We start from the raw sequence: 21,574 nt of genomic DNA on the forward strand, positions 1-21,574 counted from the left end.
AATCAAATTCTAAAATGTCCCTAAAATTCCTGGACATGTCAAAGCAGATTTAAACAAAATACTTTAACCTTCAACATTGTTTCTGGAGAATTCTGCCAACAGTTCTGAACGATCGCTGTGTTGTAGAAACTCTAACGTCCTCATCACCCGTGCAGGGTCAGGGGAGGTTAATGGATCACTGTGGAGCAGGCTGTTATTCCTGTAATATAAATAAAGTATAATTTAATTTAATTTTAGGTATTACATTTTATATTATAAATTATATTATGAATTTAATATCTATTATCATTTATTTATTCAGTATTATTTTTTGAATTTATTATTTTTGTTTATTATTTATGTATTATAAATTGATCAATGTAATATTCACTTATTTAATATTATAAATTATATTTTTATAAATATATTTACTAATATTATAAATATAAAATTAAAAATACTGTAAAGCAAAATCTCTAATATTCTATTTCTGTAATAAAGTATATTTAAATATTAATTTAGCCTGCATGGATTCTTGGGTAATCTGCTGAATAATAAATAGTAACATCTCCAGCTGTGCTTTGGAGAGCCTTTGGTCTGACTGCTTCATGTTAAAGTTCAACAATAACGCTGGTGAATATTGAAGCGTGTAATAAATCCTCTCCTCCTGGGTCTAACGTCCTCTGACTACAGTCTAACAGAAATCTAGACCCGGAGGACGGCCTGGTCCAGGACTCTGAGCTAAAGTGGGGCTGCTCTGAGGCTGTGAATGTTTGGTCTAACGTCCTCTCAGACTACAGATATCAAGACATGGAGGACGGCCTGGTCCAGGACTCTGAAGTAAAGAGGACGGCCTGGTCCAGGACTCTGAAGTAAAGAGGACGGCCTGGTCCAGGACTCTGAAGTAAAGAGGACGGCCTGGTCCAGGACTCTGAAGTAAAGAGGACGGCCTGGTCCAGGACTCTGAGCTAAAGCGGGGCTGCTCTGAGGCTGTGAATGTTTGGCAGGTCAGTCTCCTACCAGCTGACAGAGGGGACTCCTCTCTGTCTCATTTAGGAGTCATTATCTCCACTCTGAACTAACACTGTTGGCTGCAGCTCCCCCGCCTCCACAAAAGCCTCTTTTGTTTCAGCCCGAGGGGCGAGCGAGGCGCCGGGGGCCTTCTGAGAGGCTGCCAGGCTCCGTCTGGACCCTCTCTAGTATCTACTGTCAGGGTACCTGCGAACCACCAGGGTCAGCGTCTTATGAGAGCTCTTCACCAGGCAGATGGCTTCCTGTCGGGAGCCGCCGAGGGGAACGGCGTTCACGCTCACCATCTGATCGCCGGCCTGGAGGCGGGCCGATGCTGCCACGCTGCCCTCCTCCACCTGAGAACACAGATCAGAGCACAGGTGTTTGAGACTATTACATAAGAGCCGTAAACATTCATGCTGAGGTGAAGCAGAGCATATTTGTGCTCCCAGCATCAGCTCAGTCAAACCTCTGCTGTCCTCCTCACAGATCAACTCTTCTTTGTTGGTGTTTATCTGCTGCAGAGCCTCAGGACGCGCTGGCTCTGCTTCAGACACTCAGGCTTTTCTGTTTTCATTCTAAGTTTCTTCAGCAAACTTTGTTGGACTCTTAGCTTCAGGTGATGAAGATAGAAATATTAATTTAACACGTAGCTCCTGTGGATCCTGTTCCACCCTCATCATCAGCCGACGGCAACCTGAGCTCTCATTAAAAATTAAACCCTGCAGTGCCTGTAACCTGATGTAGCAGCCAGGTAGCGCTCAGGTAAAACACGTCTATGACTCCAGCAAGGACAGATAGGGGCAAAAACTAGGAAAAAAGTGGTATTTAATGGCAAAAGGTAGAATAAATGGGCAAAAACTAGGAAAAAAGGGGTATTTAATGGCAAAATGCAAATTAAGTGGGTGAAAATGGGGAGAAAAAACTATGAAAAAGGGCAAAAATGGGGTAAAACTGGTAAAAAAAAATGGGTAAAAAGGTTTTAAAAAATTGTTAAAAATGGGAAAGTAGGAAGCTAGTGGTATTTAAGGTCAAAACATAGCTAGAATGGGCCAAATGGGATAAAAGAGGCAAAAATTGGAAAAAAGTGGCAAAATTGGGCAAAAAGGTAGGAAAAAGTGGTATTTAATGGCAAAAGGTAGCTTAAATGGATGAAAAGTGGCAAAAAATGGTGAAAAGGGGAGAAAAGTTTCCCTTTCTAAGGTTTTCTGGTGAAAAAAAAAAATTAAAATTAGGACATAGAAGAGCCACAGGTTGAGTATCAGTGGATTAGACCATCTGTACGAATCTCATGTCAAAGGGAGCAGATACCGATACAGATATCACTCATATTTTTAAATATCATGGAGTGTTTATTTTCTCACATACTGAAGAATGAATATTTTACCAAAGACGGACTTCGTTATAAGCATGCCTCCTCTGTCCACACCTATCCCTACTGGCTAGGATCAAAAGCATCATCTCTACATTTATTTGGAAAGGAGACCAGGATTGAAAATCACATCCTAGCCAATCAGACCCTGCTGTGGGCGGGACTTAGGTGAGACTGTGAAGAGAGTAGACACATCTCACAGTGGTGCCGAAAAAGTCTTTTTAACAGTTAATCTTGTGAATGGTTTTTTTAAAATAAGCAATAAAGATAACTGGCAAAATTTTAACAATCAGCCAATAATCCGCCAATAATCAGCAAATAATGCACCAAAAACAAGAAAATAACCAGTCAATAATCAGTTAATAATCAGCCAATAATCCACCAAAAACTAGAAAATAACCAGTCAATAATCAGTCAATAATCAGCAAATAATCCACCAAAAACCAGAAAATAACCAGTCAATAATCAGCCAATAATCCACCAAAAACCAGAAAATAACCAGTCAATAATCAGTCAATAATCAGCAAATAATCCACCAAAAACCAGAAAATAACCAGTCAATAATCAGTCAATAATCAGCCAATAATCCACCAAAAACCAGAAAATAACCAGTCAATAACCCGCCAATAATCAGCAAATAATGCACCAAAAACCAGAAAATAACCAGTCAATAATCAGTCAATAATCAGCAAATAATCCACCAAAAACAAGAAAATAACCAGTCAATAATCAGCCAATAATCCACCAAAAACCAGAAAATAACCAGTCAATAACCCGCCAATAATCAGCAAATAATGCACCAAAAACCAGAAAATAACCAGTCAATAATCAGTCAATAATCAGCAAATAATCCACCAAAAACCAGAAAATAAACAGTCAATAATCAGTTAATAATCAGCCAATAATCCACCAAAAACCAGAAAATAACCAGTCAATAACCCGCCAATAATCAGCAAATAATGCACCAAAAACAAGAAAATAACCAGTCAATAATCAGTTAATAATCAGCCAATAATCCACCAAAAACCGGAAAATAACCAGTCAATAATCAGCCAATAATCAGCCAATAATCCACCAAAAACCGGAAAATAACCAGTCAATAATCAGCCAAAAATCCACCAAAAACCGGAAAATAACCAGTCAATAATAAGCCAATAATCCACCAAAAACCGGGAAATAATCAGCCAATAATCAGTCAATAATCCACCAAAAATCAGAAAAGAACCAGTCAATAACCAGCCAATAATCAGTCAATAATCCACCAAAAATCAGAAAATAACCAGTCAATAATCAGCCAATAATTAGCCAATAATCCACCAAAAACCAGAAAAAAACCAGTCAATAATCAGTTAATAATCAGCCAATAATCAGTCAATAATCCACCAAAAATCAGAAAATAACCAGTCAATAATCAGCCAATAATTAGCCAATAATCCACCAAAAATCAGAAAATAACCAGTCAATAATCAGATAATAATCAGTCAATAATCAGCCAATAATCCACCAAAAACCAGAATATAACCAGTCAATAATCAGCCAATAATTAGCCAATAATCCACCAAAATCAGAAAATAACCAGTCAATAATCAGATAATAATCCGTCAATAATCAGCCAATAATCCACCAAAAATCAGAAAATAACCAGTCAATAATCAGCCAATAATTAGCCAATAATCCACCAAAATCAGAAAATAACCAGTCAATAATCAGATAATAATCAGCCAATAATCAGCCGATAATCCACCAAAAACAAGAAAATAACCAGTCAATAATCAGCCAATAATCCACCAAAAACCAGAAAATAACCAGTCAATAATCAGTCAATAATCAGCCAATAATCAGTCAATACATAATAAATAACCAGCAAATAATAAGTCAATAATAAGTCAATAACCCGCCAATAATCAGCAAATAATGCACCAAAAACCAGAAAATAACCAGTCAATAATCAGTCAATAATCAGCAAATAATCCACCAAAAACCAGAAAATAAACAGTCAATAATCAGGCAATAATCAGCCAATAATCCACCAAAAACCAGAAAATAACCAGTCAATAACCCGCCTATAATCAGCAAATAATGCACCAAAAACAAGAAAATAACCAGTCAATAATCAGTTAATAATCAGCCAATAATCCACCAAAAACCGGAAAATAACCAGTCAATAATCAGCCAATAATCAGCCAATAATCCACCAAAAACCGGAAAATAACCAGTCAATAATCAGCCAAAAATCCACCAAAAACCGGAAAATAACCAGTCAATAATAAGCCAATAATCCACCAAAAACCGGGAAATAATCAGCCAATAATCAGTCAATAATCCACCAAAAATCAGAAAATAACCAGTCAATAACCAGCCTATAATCAGTCAATAATCCACCAAAAATCAGAAAATAACCAGTCAATAATCAGCCAATAATTAGCCAATAATCCACCAAAAACCAGAAAATAACCAGTCAATAATCAGTTAATAATCAGCCAATAATCAGTCAATAATCCACCAAAAATCAGAAAATAACCAGTCAATAATCAGCCAATAATTAGCCAATAATCCACCAAAATCAGAAAATAACCAGTCAATAATCAGATAATAATCAGTCAATAATCAGCCAATAATCCACCAAAAACCAGAATATAACCAGTCAATAATAAGCCAATAATCAGCCGATAATCCACCAAAAACAAGAAAATAACCAGTCAATAATCAGCCAATAATCCACCAAAAACCAGAAAATAACCAGTCAATAATCAGTCAATAATCAGCCAATAATCTACCAAAAACCAGAAAATAACCAGTCAATAATCAGTCAATAATCAGCAAATAAGCCACCAAAAACCAGAAAATAACCAGTCAATAATCAGTCAATAATCAGCCAATAATCGACCAAAAACAAGAAAATAACCAGTCAATAACCCGCCAATAATCAGCAAATAATGCACCAAAAACAAGAAAATAACCAGTCAATAATCAGTTAATAATCAGCCAAAAATCCACCAAAAACCAGAAAATAACCAGTCAATAATCAGTCAATAATCAGCAAATAATCCACCAAAAACCAGAAAATAACCAGTCAATAATCAGCAAATAATCCACCAAAAACCAGAAAATAACCAGTCAATAATCAGTCAATAATCAGCAAATAATCCACCAAAAACCAGAAAATAACCAGTCAATAATCAGTCAATAATTAGCAAATAATGCACCAAAAACCAGAAAATAAACAGTCAATAATCAGTCAATAATCAGCAAATAAGCCACCAAAAACCAGAAAATAACCAGTCAATAATCAGTCAATAATCAGCCAATAATCCACCAAAAACCAGAAAATAACCAGTCAATAACCCGCCAATAATCAGCAAATAATGCACCAAAAACAAGAAAATAACCAGTCAATAATCAGTTAATAATCAGTCAATAATCCACCAAAAAACGGAAAATAACCAGTCAATAATCAGCCAATAATCAGCCAATAATCCACCAAAAACCGGAAAATAACCAGTCAATAATAAGCCAATAATCCACCAAAAAACGGAAAATAATCAGCCAATAATCAGTCAATAATCCACCAAAAATCAGAAAATAACCAGTCAATAACCAGCCAATAATCAGTCAATAATCCACCAAAAATCAGAAAATAACCAGTCAATAATCAGCCAATAATTAGCCAATAATCCACCAAAAACCAGAAAATAACCAGTCAATAATCAGTTAATAATCAGCCAATAATCAGTCAATAATCCACCAAAAATCAGAAAATAACCAGTCAATAATCAGCCAATAATTAGCCAATAATCCACCAAAATCAGAAAATAACCAGTCAATAATCAGATAATAATCAGCCAATAATTAGCCAATAATCCACCAAAAACCAGAATATAACCAGTCAATAATAAGCCAATAATCAGCCGATAATCCACCAAAAACCAGAAAATAACCAGTCAATAATCAGTCAATAATCAGCAAATAATCCACCAAAAACCAGAAAATAACCAGTCAATAATCAGTCAATAATCAGCAAATAATCCACCAAAAACCAGAAAATAACCAGTCAATAATCAGTCAATAATCAGCCAATAATCAGTCAATACATAATAAATAACCAGCAAATAATAAGTCAATAATAAGCCAATAACCAGCCAATAAGCAGCAAAAATTTAGCCAATAATCAGCCAATAATCCACCAATAACCAGCCAATAAGCAGCAAAAATTTAGCCAATAATCCACCAATAACCAACCAATAAGCTGCAAATAATCGGCCAATAATCAACCAAGACCCGGCCAAGAACTGACAAATTACAGGCCAATAATCAGCCAAGTTCGATTTCTTAGATCTAACATACCTGGATTAAAACAATGCCTGATCTGAATTCACGCTCTCTATCGGACGTCTGAATTCACTCTCTCCATCGGACGTCTGAATTCACGTTCTCAATCGGAAATCTGAGTTCACGCTCTCTATCGGACGTCTGAATTCACGCTCTCTATCCGAACATCTGAATTCACGCTCTCTATTGGAGACGTCTGAATTCACGCTCTCTATTGGACGTCTGAACTCACGCTCTCTATGGGACGTCTGAACTCACGCTCTCTATTGGACGTCTGAACTCACGCTCTCTATCGGACGTCTGAACTCACGCTCTCTATCGGACGTCTGAACTCACGCTCTCTGTTGGACGTCTGAACTCACGCTCTCTATCGGACGTCTGAACTCACGCTCTCTATCGGACGTCTGAACTCACGCTCTCTATCGGACGTCTGAACTCACGCTCTCTGTTGGACGTCTGAACTCACGCTCTCTATCGGACGTCTGAACTCACGCTCTCTATCGGACGTCTGAACTCACGCTCTCTGTTGGACGTCTGAACTCACGCTCTCTATCGGACGTCTGAACTCACGCTCTCTGTTGGACGTCTGAACTCACGCTCTCTATCGGACGTCTGAACTCACGCTCTCTGTTGGACGTCTGTACTCACGCTCTCTGTTGGACGTCTGAACTCACGCTCTCTATCGGACGTCTGAACTCACGCTCTCTATCGGACGTCTGAACTCACGCTCTCTGTTGGACGTCTGAACTCACGCTCTCTGTTGGACGTCTGAACTCACGCTCTCTATCGGACGTCTGAACTCACGCTCTCTGTTGGACGTCTGAACTCACGCTCTCTATCGGACGTCTGAACTCACGCTCTCTGTTGGACGTCTGAACTCACGCTCTCTATCGGACGTCTGAACTCACGCTCTCTGTTGGACGTCTGAACTCACGCTCTCTATCGGACGTCTGAACTCACGCTCTCTGTTGGACGTCTGAACTCACGCTCTCTGTTGGACGTCTGAACTCACGCTCTCTATCGGACGTCTGAACTCACGCTCTCTATTGGACGTCTGAATTCACGCTCTCTATCCGAACATCTGAATTCACGCTCTCTATTGGAGACGTCTGAATTCACGCTCTTTCAGACGTCTGAATTCACGCTCTCTATCGGACGTCTGAATTCACGCTCTCTATTGGACGTCTGAACTCACGCTCTCTATTGGACGTCTGAACTCACGCTCTCTGTTGGACGTCTGAACTCACGTTCTCTATTGGACGTCTGAACTCACGCTCTCTATCGGACGTCTGAACTCACGCTCTCTATCGGACGTCTGAACTCACGCTCTCTGTTGGACGTCTGAACTCACGCTCTCTATCGGACGTCTGAATTCACGCTCTCTATTGGACGTCTGAACTCACGCTCTCTATTGGACGTCTGAACTCACGCTCTCTATTGGACGTCTGAACTCACGCTCTCTACCGGACGTCTGAATTCACGCTCTCTATCGGACGTCTGAATTCACGCTCTTTCAGACGTCTGAATTCACGCTCTCTATCGAAAGTCTGAATTCACGCTCTCTATCGGACGTCTGAATTCAAGCTCTCTATTGGACGTCTGAACTCACGCTCTCTATTGGACGTCTGAACTCAAGCTCTCTATTGGACGTCTGAATTCACGCTCTCTACCGGACGTCTGAATTCACGCTCTCTATCGGACGTCTGAGTTCACGCTCTCTATCGGACGTCTGAGTTCATGCTCTCTATCGGACGTCTGAATTCACACTCTCTATCGGACGTCTGAATTCACGTTCTCTATCGGACGTCCGAGTTCACGCTCTCTATCGGTAGTCTGAATTCACGCTCTCTATCAGACGTCTGAGTTCATGCTCTCTATCGGACGTCTGAGTTTGTGCTCTCTATCGGACATCTGAATTCACGCTCTCTATCAGACGTCTGAGTTCACGCTCTCTATCAGACGTCTGAGTTCATGCTCTCTATCGGACGTCTGAGTTCGTGCTCTCTATCGGACATCTGAATTCACGCTCTCTATCGGACGTCTGAATTCAAGCTCTCTATTGGACGTCTGAACTCACGCTCTCTATTGGACGTCTGAACTCAAGCTCTCTATTGGACGTCTGAATTCACGCTCTCTACCGGACGTCTGAATTCACGCTCTCTATCGGACGTCTGAGTTCACGCTCTCTATCGGACGTCTGAGTTCATGCTCTCTATCGGACGTCTGAATTCACGCTCTCTATCGGACGTCTGAATTCACGTTCTCTATCGGACGTCCGAGTTCACGCTCTCTATCGGTAGTCTGAATTCACGCTCTCTATCAGACGTCTGAGTTTACGCTCTCTATCGGTAGTCTGAATTCACGCTCTCTATCAGACGTCTGAGTTCACGCTCTCTATCGGTAGTCTGAATTCACGCTCTCTATCAGACGTCTGAGTTCATGCTCTCTATCGGACATCTGAATTCACGCTCTCTATCAGACGTCTGAGTTCATGCTCTCTATCGGACGTCTGAGTTCGTGCTCTCTATCGGACATCTGAATTCACGCTCTCTATCAGACGTCTGAGTTCACGCTCTCTATCAGACGTCTGAGTTCGTGCTCTCTATCGGACGTCTGAGTTCATGCTCTCTATCGGATGTCTGATTGGATGTCAGAGTCTGAAGCGACTGGTCGACACAGAGGGATTCAAACAGAAGCTAAAAGTGACCCTGAGGTGTAATATGTCACACTTCTGTGAGGTATAAAAAGGCGCTGACATGTTCTGGCGTGGCGTTCCCATGAGGTCAATGTTTCGGACACAGGTGAGAGGCCCTGAATTCTGCACCACAGCTCTAATTGACCTGAAGCTCAGAGCACACAGGCTTTAAAACAGGAAGTCATCATTTGAACCCTACACTGGTGTTATCATTCTGGTTTATATTTATATTAATCTGGTTAAATTAATATAATATCAGGGATTGCTGTTTTCAAACCTCTACATTTGCAGGAATTTCTCTAAAAACGTCCACATGCTGAGTACGAGTCAAGGCGTTTTTGCCTAAAATGGTTTATCTGTTTGTTGCAGTGCTGATAAACTCTGATGTTCTGCAGTCCTACTTTCAGTGACCCTCCGTGCTCGTGCCTGAAACGATCACCGACTAAAGACTCTTCCACACCTTGGTGATGACCAGAGGCTCTCGGTGCTCGGTGCCCCCCCTCAGGGTGAAACCCCAGGGTGCGTTTCCTCTGAGCGACACCTCCACCAGCTCTTCACCCTCCTCCTCGTCTTCCTCGTCTCTCCTCTGCTGCCCCGTCCCTCTCCACGTGTCCGCCTCTCTCCACCACCTCATCCTTCCTGCTGAAACCCTCAGATGGTCCCGGTAGTCCACGGCATCCATGGTGCTTCTGGTCGGCTCTCCATCAGCATGAGGCCGGTCTGAAACACAGAGTTTTTACCCGTTTATCAAGTGTTTATCGAGCGTTTCTAACCCTCAGGGGGAGTAGAGGAAATAGTTCACCTCAGGCTGTTAGGGACCAGAAATGGCCGCGTACATAAATAACAATAACAACAATAAACATTCATATTGTTCCAGATTATTCTGCATTATTAAAAAAATCTGATCATAAATATCACATATGATTAATTTTTTAGAAATGCCAGTTAAGTGCAAAAACCCTTGATGCCAAAAACACCCCAAATATGTCAGATTTGTCATATTCTGCAGGTAAATTAGATTTCTGATTATCACAGCAGTGGATATGTAATAATGAGCAACTTTAATTATTGTGTATTTTATTTCAACATTTAAGTAAATTGTTACACTAAGGTTGTTCATGATTAACAATGGACACCATACATAAATAACAATAAAGATAATTTACTTTTCAAAAGGAGAAAACACTTTCTTTGTATTAATTTAAACCCATAGGAGCCCACAGCTGTTTCTCCTCATAACTGAATTAAAGGAGGATGTACCACAGACTCAGTGGAGCACAGACATCTGACCTAAAATATCCTATCTGTAATGTCAGGATAGCAAATGTTACTTACACGGTTCATTTATTATCTATTACTGGAAACAAACGTATTTATTTATACAGCACAAGTCAAAATCAATGAGATTTAACAACCTACATCATTTTAAGGTTTTTTTTTCCAACACATGGGCCCTCCACAGTCCTGATTTATTGATGGCATCAATGCATGCATGCTGAATCAGCAAAACGGGTGCTTTTTAACCACTTTTCACCACTGTTCATTTATGACACGTTTGACACTCTATGCCCATTTTTTACACTTTTATTTCACTTTTGAACCCAATTTTCCTACTTCATCTAGCCATTTTTACAACCTTTTGCCATTTTCCACCCACTTTTGCCACTTTTCTCCTTTTCTGCCTGTTTAAAAAATGTCTGCTAATGTGTTTTGCTTTTAACCGTTTTTCCCCACTTTGAACACATTTTCGCCACTTTTTGACCTGTTTTTATGAGTTTAATGGCTCTTTAACATATTTTCGCCACTTTTTGACCTGTTTTTATGAGTTTATTTGGCTCTTTAACATATTTTCGCCACTTTTTGACCTGTTTTTACGAGTTTAATGGCTCTTTAACACATTTTCGCCACTTTTTGACCTGTTTTTACGAGTTTAATGGCTCTTTAACTCATTTTCACCACTTTTTGACCTGTTTTTATGAGTTTATTTGGCTCTTTAACATATTTTCGCCACTTTTTGACCTGTTTTTACGAGTTTATCTGGCTCTTTAACACATTTCACCACTTTTTGACCTATTTTTACGAGTTTATCTGACTCTTTAACATATTTTCGCCACTTTTTGACCTGTTTTTACGAGTTTATCTGGCTCTTTAACACATTTTCACCACTTTATTACCTGTTTTTACGAGTTTATCTGGCTCTTTAACACATTTTCACCACTTTTTGACCTGTTTTTACGAGTTTATCTGGCTCTTTAACATATTTTCGCCACTTTTTGATCTGTTTTTACGAGTTTATCTGGCTCTTTAACACATTTTCACCACTTTTTGACCTGTTTTTACGAGTTTATCTGGCTCTTTAACATATTTTCGCCACTTTTTGACCTGTTTTTACGAGTTTATCTGGCTCTTTAACACATTTTCACCACTTTTTGACCTGTTTTTACGAGTTTATCTGGCTCTTTAACATATTTTCGCCACTTTTTGACCTGTTTTTACGAGTTTATCTGGCTCTTTAACACATTTTCACCACTTTATTACCTGTTTTTACGAGTTTATCTGGCTCTTTAACACATTTTCACCACTTTATTACCTGTTTTTACGAGTTTATCTGGCTCTTTAACACATTTTCACCACTTTATTACCTGTTTTTACGAGTTTATCTGGCTCTTTAACACATTTTCACCACTTTTTGACCTGTTTTTACGGGTTTCAGATTGGACCTGATCATAAATACCGACTACTGATTAATTTTTGAGACATTTAACCCTTTAAATGCCAGTTTAAGTGCAAAAAAGGATTTTTTTTCATACAATTTTAAGATCACAGCAGTTACTTTAATGTCCTCTGGTTGAATAATTGATGATGCTGAACATTTTCTTGTTAGATTTGTTAAATTGAACCATTCTGATATTTTATTATGAAGATGGGGACTATTAGAAACCAGTAACAGAGCTTTAAAGTGCAGGAGCTGGTATTAAACAGTGATAGCATTCATTATTAAAAAAGTAAAAAGCATCCTTCTTTAAGAAGTTGAAGTTTGAAATATAAATAAATAATCCTCTGACAGAACAGCAGCAGTAATAATGCTAAAAACAGCAGGTTAACAGCCCTTTAAGCTAGCTTACATTATATTTATTTTAATATTTTATTACATTTAATAATTTAACAAACACAGAGCCGATTAAAGCCACTCACAGATGTTACACTCAGTTTAATTCTGATAACGAACCTCAGGCTGGAGACCGGAGAGAGGAGACGGAGAGGACGGGTACCGCTGTCAGCTCCAACAGGTTAGAGTTAGTCCAGAGACCAGGTTAGAGTTAGTCCAGAGACCAGGTTAGAGTTAGTCCAGAGACCAGGTTAGAGTTAGTCCGGAGACCAGGTTAGAGTTAGTCCGGAGACCAGGTTAGAGTTAGTCCAGAGACCAGGTTAGAGTTAGTCCGGAGACCAGGTTAGAGTTAGTCCAGAGACCAGGTTAGAGTTAGTCCGGAGACAAGGTTAGAGTTAGTCCGTGTTACAGGTTAAAGTTAGTCCGTGTTACAGGTTAAAGTTAGTCCGCGTTACAGGTTTAAGTTAGTCCGTGTTGCAGGTAAAAGTTAGTCCGTGTTGCAGGTTAAAGTTAGTCCGTGTTGCAGGTAAAAGTTAGTCCGTGTTGCAGGTTAAAGTTAGTCCGTGTTGCAGGTTAAAGTTAGTCCTAGTCTTCACTCAGACAGCTCTAAATTCAGCCTTACAGAGTAGAAGTGTGCCTCCTCCTCGGCAGAGATCCAGACCCTCTATCCTCCCCACATCACCGTCTGTTTCTCAGCTCCATCACCACTCCGTCTGCAGCTGCAGCTGATGATGTCACCGCGCCATCTAGCGGTGACGTGCTGCGTCATCAAGCTAAGTGTTGCCTTCAGGTGCTCCTTTCGGTGTTTGACTTTGTGGTGAAGTTTAAAAAAATCGGAATATTTTTCACTCACGTCTCCTTTGTCCTCTGGGCCAAGATTATTATAGTTAACTAAAAATAACTAAATAACTCAAACTAACATGATAAAAACATTTTAACTTAAACTGAATAAAAACTAAAACTTCAACAAAAAACGAAAAATCACCTTATTCCTAGCCCCCATGATTCTTTGCGTGAAATATGGGCGCACAAACATTCAATCATTTTTAGAATTTTAACCCTTTTAATGCCAGTTTGATTATTTGAAATATTTCATTTTTTTACTGCAAACAAACAAACAAACAAACAAAACAAACAAACAGAAAAAGTGAATTATTTTCCATATAATAAACAGTAGAAAGATGGGGCTTTGGGGGTGATGAGAGTCTTGGATGGGTCAAAGATTAGCAACAAAACTGAATTAATTGCATTAATATTTTTTAGGTAATGTCAGAAACACCCTCACACCTTGGAGGCTAAAATGCCCCCATTGACTTCCATTAAAACCAGGTTTTATAATCTCACTGTCACTGCAGTATAAAATCATGCATTCTTTAATGTCAGCATTTCAATGTGAAGGAGTCTAGTGAAATTTGACATTTTTACCGTATTCCACCAGATTCAACCGTTTCCTCATTGTAGGACCATGCACCACATTCTTTGATTTTTGCCCGTTATTTTATGGAGAGTTTTGTGTGAGTTTAAAGGGTTAAAATTCTGAGAATTATTGAATGTTTGGTAGTTTTGAGCAGGTCTGAAGTTGTTAAAGAGATTTATTTAAAAAAGTAGAAAAAATACTGATGTATGGTGATTTAATGACCGTTATTTATATGTGTACATTTTTGCCTTGAAGATGTCCAGAGGGTAGAAAACTAGAGGAGGGTTAAAGGGGTCAAATACGTGACCTTTAACACCCGTCTCTTCAGCGTTGACGTTTTAACCCAGAGAAATCTAAAGGAGACAATCAGATGTTTGCAAATGTTTGATTTATGAACCTCCAACATTCCTGCTCTCAGAAGAGGAAATATGAACACATCTAATAAATAAATGTTCCTCCTGGTCTGACTCAGGTCTACAGGAGTGAGAGTCTGAGTGAGTGAGTGACTCTGCAGCCTCAGAGAGGACCTGGGTGTGAGTGACTCTGTTTTCATGTACACAGGAGCTCAGACCTGAAGTGTAAACATGACAAGGCCGTCCTGTTGAACAGGTGTCAGAAACCTGTGATTTTCTCACTGAGACATGGCTGTTGGAGCGTCTCTGTGCTCCAGTCACTCTTTAAACCATCAGCAGAGACTTTCAGCATCCTAGACATGCCAAACCAGACTGACATCCCTGGAAACATCCTAGAGTCTGTTTGGATTAATGAAGAGCATGGAGAGGCAGAATTCTTCCTCATCAAAGGATCAAAATGATTTTATTTTAACGTTATTGTCTGAACCAGCTTTGGATCTAAAAGTCTAACAGTCCTCTATGACATATTCACTCTCAGAGTCCATGAAAGGCAGCTCTTTAAACTGGATCTCCATCTCCCAGCAGACCTGCAGGACCTGGATCAGGATGTCCTCCGACATCTTCTGGGCAAAATCCACCATGGGTTTGTTGAGCGGCTCTGCTGGACTGACGGGGCTCGGTCCTTCTAGGACCTCCTGTAGAAAGTTCTCTGTTTGGTGTTTGTCCACGATGTTCTCCTTCTGCTGGTCTGAACAGGCTGGAAACCAGCACCTGGATTCTTTAGCTCCCATTCTCACCAGATACTGGAGGAAGAGTCTACTCTTCAGTAGCATCTCACCATCATCATCTTCACGGCTGCAGAATCATCAAAACAGACATAAATGTGAGGTTTATGGTGTTTCTGATTTCCAACAGCTCCACGTAGAAACACCTTCACTGAGCTCACCATTCAGAGACGGACGCACTAAAACCAACATAAACATTAGACATGTTTGTGATTGTTTACCTCCTGCTCTGTGCTGCAGCTCCTCTCTGGACGTCCAGACGCTCATTTAGAGGATTCTTCAGCCATCAGCAGCCGATCAACAAGCAGCTGAACCAGTTTCCTCTGGGTGCAGGCTGGAGGGAGGAGCAGTCCATCCAGTACCACCCAAAACACAACAGAGACCGCCCTCATTGTCCCTCGCTCTCCACCTCACCTGCAGAGACTGTGGAGGAACTCAGCTGTGTAGGAAGGTATGTGAAAAAGGGGGTGGGGCCTCCAGGACCCTGACAGAAAGGGTTTATCAGCGTCCAGTCTCTGGTTTATCAGGGTCCAGTCTCTGGGTTTATCAGGGTCCAGTCTCTGGGTATATCAGGGTCCAGTCTCTGGTTTATCAGGGTCCAGTCTCTGGTTTATCAGCGTCCAGTCTCTGGTTTATCAGGGTCCAGTCTCTGGGTTTATCAGGGTCCAGTCTCTGGTTTATCAGGGTCCATTCTCTGGGTTTATCAGGGGCCATTCTCTGGGTTTATCAGGGTCCATTATCTGGTTTATCAGGGTCCATTATCTGGTTTATCAGGGTCCATTATCTGGTTTATCAGGGGCCATTATCTGGTTTATCAGGGGCCATTATCTGGTTTATCAGGGTCCAGTCTCTGGTTTATCAGGGTCCAGTCTCTGGTTTATCAGGGTCCAGTCTCTGGTTTATCAGCGTCCAGTCTCTGGTTTATCAGGGTCCAGTCTCTGGGTTTATCAGGGTCCAGTCTCTGGTTTATCAGGGTCCAGTCTCTGGTTTATCAGCGTCCAGTCTCTGGTTTATCAGGGTCCAGTCTCTGGGTTTATCAGGGTCCAGTCTCTGGGTTTATCAGCGTCCAGTCTCTGGTTTATCAGGGTCCAGTCTCTGGGTTTATCAGGGTCCAGTCTCTGGGTATATCAGGGTCCAGTCTCTGGTTTATCAGGGTCCAGTCTCTGGTTTATCAGCGTCCAGTCTCTGGTTTATCAGGGTCCAGTCTCTGGGTTTATCAGGGTCCAGTCTCTGGTTTATCAGGGTCCATTCTCTGGGTTTATCAGGGGCCATTCTCTGGGTTTATCAGGGGCCATTATCTGGTTTATCAGGGTCCATTATCTGGTTTATCAGGGTCCATTATCTGGTTTATCAGGGTCCATTATCTGGTTTATCAGGGGCCATTATCTGGTTTATCAGGGGCCATTATCTGGTTTATCAGGGTCCAGTCTCTGGTTTATCAGGGTCCATTATCTGGTTTATCAGGGTCCATTATCTGGTTTATCAGGGTCCATTATCTGGTTTATCAGGGTCCATTATCTGGTTTATCAGGGGCCATTATCTGGTTTATCAGGGGCCATTATCTGGTTTATCAGGGTCCATTATCTGGTTTATCAGGGTCCAGTCTCTGGTTTATCAGGGTCCATTATCTGGTTTATCAGGGTCCATTATCTGGTTTATCAGGGGCCATTATCTGGTTCATCAGGGGCCATTATCTGGTTTATCAGGGGCCATTATCTGGTTCATCAGGGGCCATTATCTGGTTTATCAGGGGCCATTATCTGGTTCATCAGGGGCCATTATCTGGTTTATCAGGGGCCATTATCTGGTTCATCAGGGGCCCATGGTGACCCCCTTAAAGCCTGTTGTATCATATTTGATACAGACAATTATGAATAGTCTATCTAATCAATATGATCATCAGTTACTAAAAAAATTCGAAACACAATCTGATAAATGATAAAAATGCCCTAAAGTAGATTATCAGTTACCAAGAACACCTAGTGTCAAATACGATTCAACCAAATAAATATGTTAAATTTTACGGAAATTTGGATTTTTTTTATTTCAGTAGAAAGTTAAATAAACATTTCATTTCCTAAAAATGAGATTTTCTAGCTCTAATTTGTGTTCTCAAGCTTTAATGGGTTCAACGTAACAACTAAGAATTCTTAAAAGACTAAAAACTAAGTTCTTGTTGCAGTCAGGACAGTGACAGTGGGAAAAATGTGTTCTGAATAAGTATTATGATATGCATTGTTATGTCTTGTTAACTAAGTAATTGTCTTTTTCTGTTTAAAATATCTAAATCACATTCATTTAAATCTCCTCATTAATGTGAGTCAGATCTGGTCATAAATGTGAGTCAGATCTGGTCATAAATGTGAGTCAAATGTCATAAATGTGAGTCAAATGTCATAAATGTGAGTCAAATCTGGTCATAAATGTGAGTCAGATCTGGTCATAAATGTGAGTCAGATCTGGTCATAAATGTGAGTCAGATCTGGTCATAAATGTGAGTCAGATCTGGTCATAAATGTGAGTCAGATCTGGTCATAAATGTGAGTACATTTGCTGTTTCTCTCCAGGTCTTCATGAATGAAATGGTTTTTGAAGCTGCTTTCTCTTTAAATCTCTCCTCTGATAGAAAAAAAAAAGGGCCTCCTAGCAGCCAATCATAGAGTCCTGTTCTGCAGGGACAGACTCATATCAGCCAGCGTCACTGCACTGACCTCTTCTTCTCTCCAGGATGCTCCTCTTCCTCGGCCTCTTCGTCTCCTTCTCTGCGACTTTCTCCATGGAGATGAACCAGACCTCCAGGCTGCTGGCGGAGAGCGGGGAGCAGTGTTCGGCCTGCGACTTCCGGGAGCACAGCAAGCAGATGAGGCTCCACAGCATCAAGTCCCAGATCCTGAGCATCCTGCGGCTCGAGCAGGCTCCCAACATCAGCCGGGACATGATCCGCCAGCTGCTGCCCAAAGCGCCTCCTCTGACGCAGCTGCTGGACCAGTACGACCCGCGGGTGGAGGACGAGGACCACGCCACGACGGAGACCATCATCACCATGGCCACGAAGCGTAAGATAACCTGAAGTCAAGGTTTTCATCCTGTGTTTGAGACTGTACTAGACGTGCGTAAAAAGATGATCCGTGTGTAAAACCTGTGCGTAAAGTTGGTTTCCATGTCGGCTGGTGGAGGCTGTTTCACTCTGAATGGACCTGTTTGTCTGTTTATTTATTTACAGACCATGAAAAACGTTTCCTTTCAAAGTAAAAGCTTGCTTTAGTTTGGTCTGTTAGAATATTTTTATGACTGGAGACCATAAATGGAGCTTTTTTCATGGTCCACAACAACCTTTATGTCTGGAGCTCTGCAGTAAAGGTCATAAGGTCAGGCTGTATTCTCCCTGGATCATCTCTGTTTTCTGAATGATTAATGCTGAAATGTTTTCAAGTTCTAGACCAGTGTTACTCAGCCTGTGGCTCTTTATGTCTTCATTTAAATAATCCTCAGACCTTTAAAAAGGGCATTTTTCTCCCATTTTCACCATTTTTGCCACTTTTCATCCATTTAAGCTACCTTTTGTCATTAAATACCACCTTTTCCTACTTTTGTCCAATTTTGATGGCTTTTTTGCTACCTTTTTCAAATTTTTGATGATTTTTTTGGTAACTTTTTTTTCATTTTTTTGACCACTTTAATCCCATTATTGCCCTTTTTCATTTTTTTCTCCCCATTTTCACCTTCTTAATTCACCTTTTGTCATTAAAAACACATTTTTCTACTTTTTTGTCCAATTTCTGGCACTTTTATCCCAATTATTGCCACGTTTAGCCCATTTTCACCCATTTAAGCTACCTTTTGCCATTAAACAACACTTTTTCCTGTTTTTTGCCAATTTTTGTCACTTTTTTCCAATTTTTTGACCACTTTAATCCCATTATTGCCCTTTCTCATTTTGTTCTCCCTGTTTTCACCCACTTAATTTAATTTTTGCCATTAAATAACACTTTTTCCTACTTTTTTGCCCATTTTTGCCATTTTTTCCCCAATTATTGCCACATTTAGCCCATTTTCACCCATTTAAGCTACATTTTGCCATTAAATACCACTTTTTTTCAACTTTTTTCCAATTTTTGACACTTTTTCCAACCATTTACCCATTTTTTTTTACCACTTTTGTCCCATTTTTGCCCTTTTTCACAGTTTTTCTCCCAATTTTTAGCCACTTAATTTACCTTTCGTCATTAAATACCACTTTCTGGCCATTTTAGTCATTTTCCTCTCATTTTTTTTGCCACTTTTGGACTATATTTTGCTCCCTGTAACTCATTTGCCACCTTTCCTCCCCATTTTCACCCATTTTTTTGCTTTTTGACCATTTTTGCCTCCTTTAACTCATTGTTATTGCCTCTCTAACCTCTTAGATTGTGGCTCTTGCAAAGGTATTTTTATTTTTAGGGTTGAGTAACTCTGACTTAGACAGATCCACCAGCTGGGTCATTCATGTCTTCTCCTTTCTAGCCAATCCGGTAGCCCAGGACGACTTGTCCTCCTGCTGTCTCTTCAGCCTCAGCCCAAAGATCCAACCCAAGAACATCCTGCGTGCTCAGCTGTGGGTCCACCTGCGGCCTGCCGACATGGTCACCACCGTCTTCCTGCAGATCTCGCGCCTTAAACCGGGGAGGGAAGGGAACAACACGCGGGTGAGAGTCCGTTCTCTGAAGATCGACACGGACGCCGGCGAGGGCTCCTGGCAGAGCATTGACATCAAGTCCCTGCTGCAGGCGTGGCTGCGACAACCAGAGACCAACTACGGCATCGAGATCAACGCCTACGACTCCAATGGAGAAGATCTGGCGGTCACCTCAGTGGAGCCTGGGGAGGAGGGACTGGTGAGTGCAGGGCGCCATCTTACATTAAGATGATCCAATAAAAGCCTTCCTGCTGCTTTAAAGATGATTCGCTTTTCTTCCCAGCAACCGTTCATCGAGGTGAAGATCCTCGACAGCCCAAAGAGATCGCGCCGAGACTCGGGCCTAAACTGCGACGAGGAGTCTGCAGAAACTCGCTGCTGTCGCTACCCGCTCACTGTGGACTTTGAGGAGTTCGGCTGGGACTGGATCATCGCACCCAAACGCTACCGGGCCAACTACTGCTCCGGAGAGTGTGAATTCATGCACCTGCAGCAGTACCCGCATGCTCACCTGGTGAACAAGGCCAACCCCCGGGGCACGGCGGGACCCTGCTGCACGCCCACCAAAATGTCCCCCATCAACATGCTCTACTTCAACCGCAAGGAGCAGATCATCTACGGGAAGATCCCGTCCATGGTGGTGGACCACTGCGGCTGTTCCTGAGGAGGATGGGAGCTGATCAGAACCATCCCCTTCAACCCGGGGGTCAGGGATAAACCAGAGGATAGGCCTGCTTAGGTTGTCTCTAAATATGCATGGCTTTAGCCCATTTACTCTAGAAAAGACTCAGAAATAAGGGGCCAGCTATACTAAACTTATATTTCCACACATCATGCATGACTTAAACCCTCAATAAGAACCAATCCTGCTCCGAGCACATGTTCCAGAGTGGAGGATACCCAGACTCCTGCTGCCCCTGCCCTCCTGTCTTATGAAAACGTGTCCTGACTTGAGCCTTGACCAGAACAAACCCTGCAGGGCGTCTTCCATGTGTGCCTTTATTTTAAAAAACATGAACCGTTTGACTCTGAGCTGCCAGATCATCCTGCCCTGCTCCCAACGCTTGTTTGCAAACTCCTCGCTGTGATCTGTGCTCAAAAGCAACACGCTGATAGAAGAGAAAAAAGCCGTCTTTAAGGAGGAAGCTGGGTTTGACAGAGCCTTCTGGAAGAGGAAGGCTAAGGGACGTAACAATCCTTCAGAATAAAGCTGGCCATAACCGAGAACTTAGTGTTTGAGGTCAAAGGTTGTAGCATCAGTCACATGTCCATCCCATTATCAGGATGATTCTAACAACATCTCTAACCAGCGTCCTCATGAATAAACGAGACAGGAACGTCTGAAGAAAATACTTTTCTGATGTCTGAGGAAGATTAAAGGCCTTTACTTTCATTTTAGACAGTTCTTTTGTAAAGTTGAAATGTTTTTCACATGAAGAAGTAGTAACAGCGTGGTGATGGATCAGAAAACCTAGAGAATGGACCCCTAAAACCCCAGAGAATGGGCCTGTAAAACCCTAGAGAATGGCCCCCTAAAAGCCAGAGCATGGCCCCTAAAATCCCAGAGAATGGGCCCCTAAAACCTGGAGGAAGGGCCCCTAAAACCTAGAGAATGGGCCCTAAAACCTAGAGAATGGGCCCCTAAAACCCAGAGAACAGGCCCCTAAACCTAGAGAATGGACCCCTAAAACTCCAGAGAATGGGCTCATAAAACTCCAGAGAATGGACCCCTAAAACCCAGACAATGGGGCCCTACAACCCCAGAGAATGGGCCCATAAAAACCCAGTGAACGGGCCACAAAATCCCAGACAACTGGCCCCTAAGAACCCAGAAATTGGACCCCTGAAA

At 41.3% G+C, this 21,574-nt stretch overlaps 2 protein-coding genes across 3 annotated transcripts in view; one reads left to right on the forward strand and one right to left on the reverse strand.

The window, feature by feature from the left end:
* The window catches only part of LOC121506154 (protein Shroom2-like), a 55,980-nt gene extending 42,843 nt beyond the window's left edge, over window positions 1–13,137 (reverse strand). Inside the window, exons 1-3 of one of the 2 annotated variants that reach the window (XM_041781778.1) lie at window positions 12,616–13,137; window positions 9,847–10,106; window positions 1,198–1,346 (exon numbers count right to left, since the gene is read on the reverse strand). In XM_041781778.1, the coding sequence (XP_041637712.1) occupies window positions 1,198–1,346; window positions 9,847–10,068 (371 nt within the window). In that variant the 5' untranslated portion in view covers window positions 10,069–10,106; window positions 12,616–13,137. Of the gene's footprint in view, window positions 1–1,197; window positions 1,347–9,846; window positions 10,107–12,581 lie in introns of both variants that reach the window. The other variant, XM_041781779.1, reaches the window with a different exon arrangement.
* Window positions 13,138–17,778: 4,641 nt separating this feature from the next.
* Window positions 17,779–20,389, forward strand: LOC121506239 (growth/differentiation factor 8-like). Its single transcript, XM_041781949.1, has 3 exons — window positions 17,779–18,106; window positions 19,554–19,924; window positions 20,009–20,389. Exons 1-3 carry the CDS (start codon window positions 17,779–17,781, stop codon window positions 20,387–20,389), a joined length of 1,080 nt encoding a protein of 359 aa, XP_041637883.1.
* The last annotated feature ends 1,185 nt before the right edge of the window (window positions 20,390–21,574 follow it).

The sequence above is a fragment of the Cheilinus undulatus genome, linkage group 24, assembly GCF_018320785.1.
Source record: "Cheilinus undulatus linkage group 24, ASM1832078v1, whole genome shotgun sequence".
NCBI lineage: Eukaryota > Metazoa > Chordata > Actinopteri > Labriformes > Labridae > Cheilinus > Cheilinus undulatus.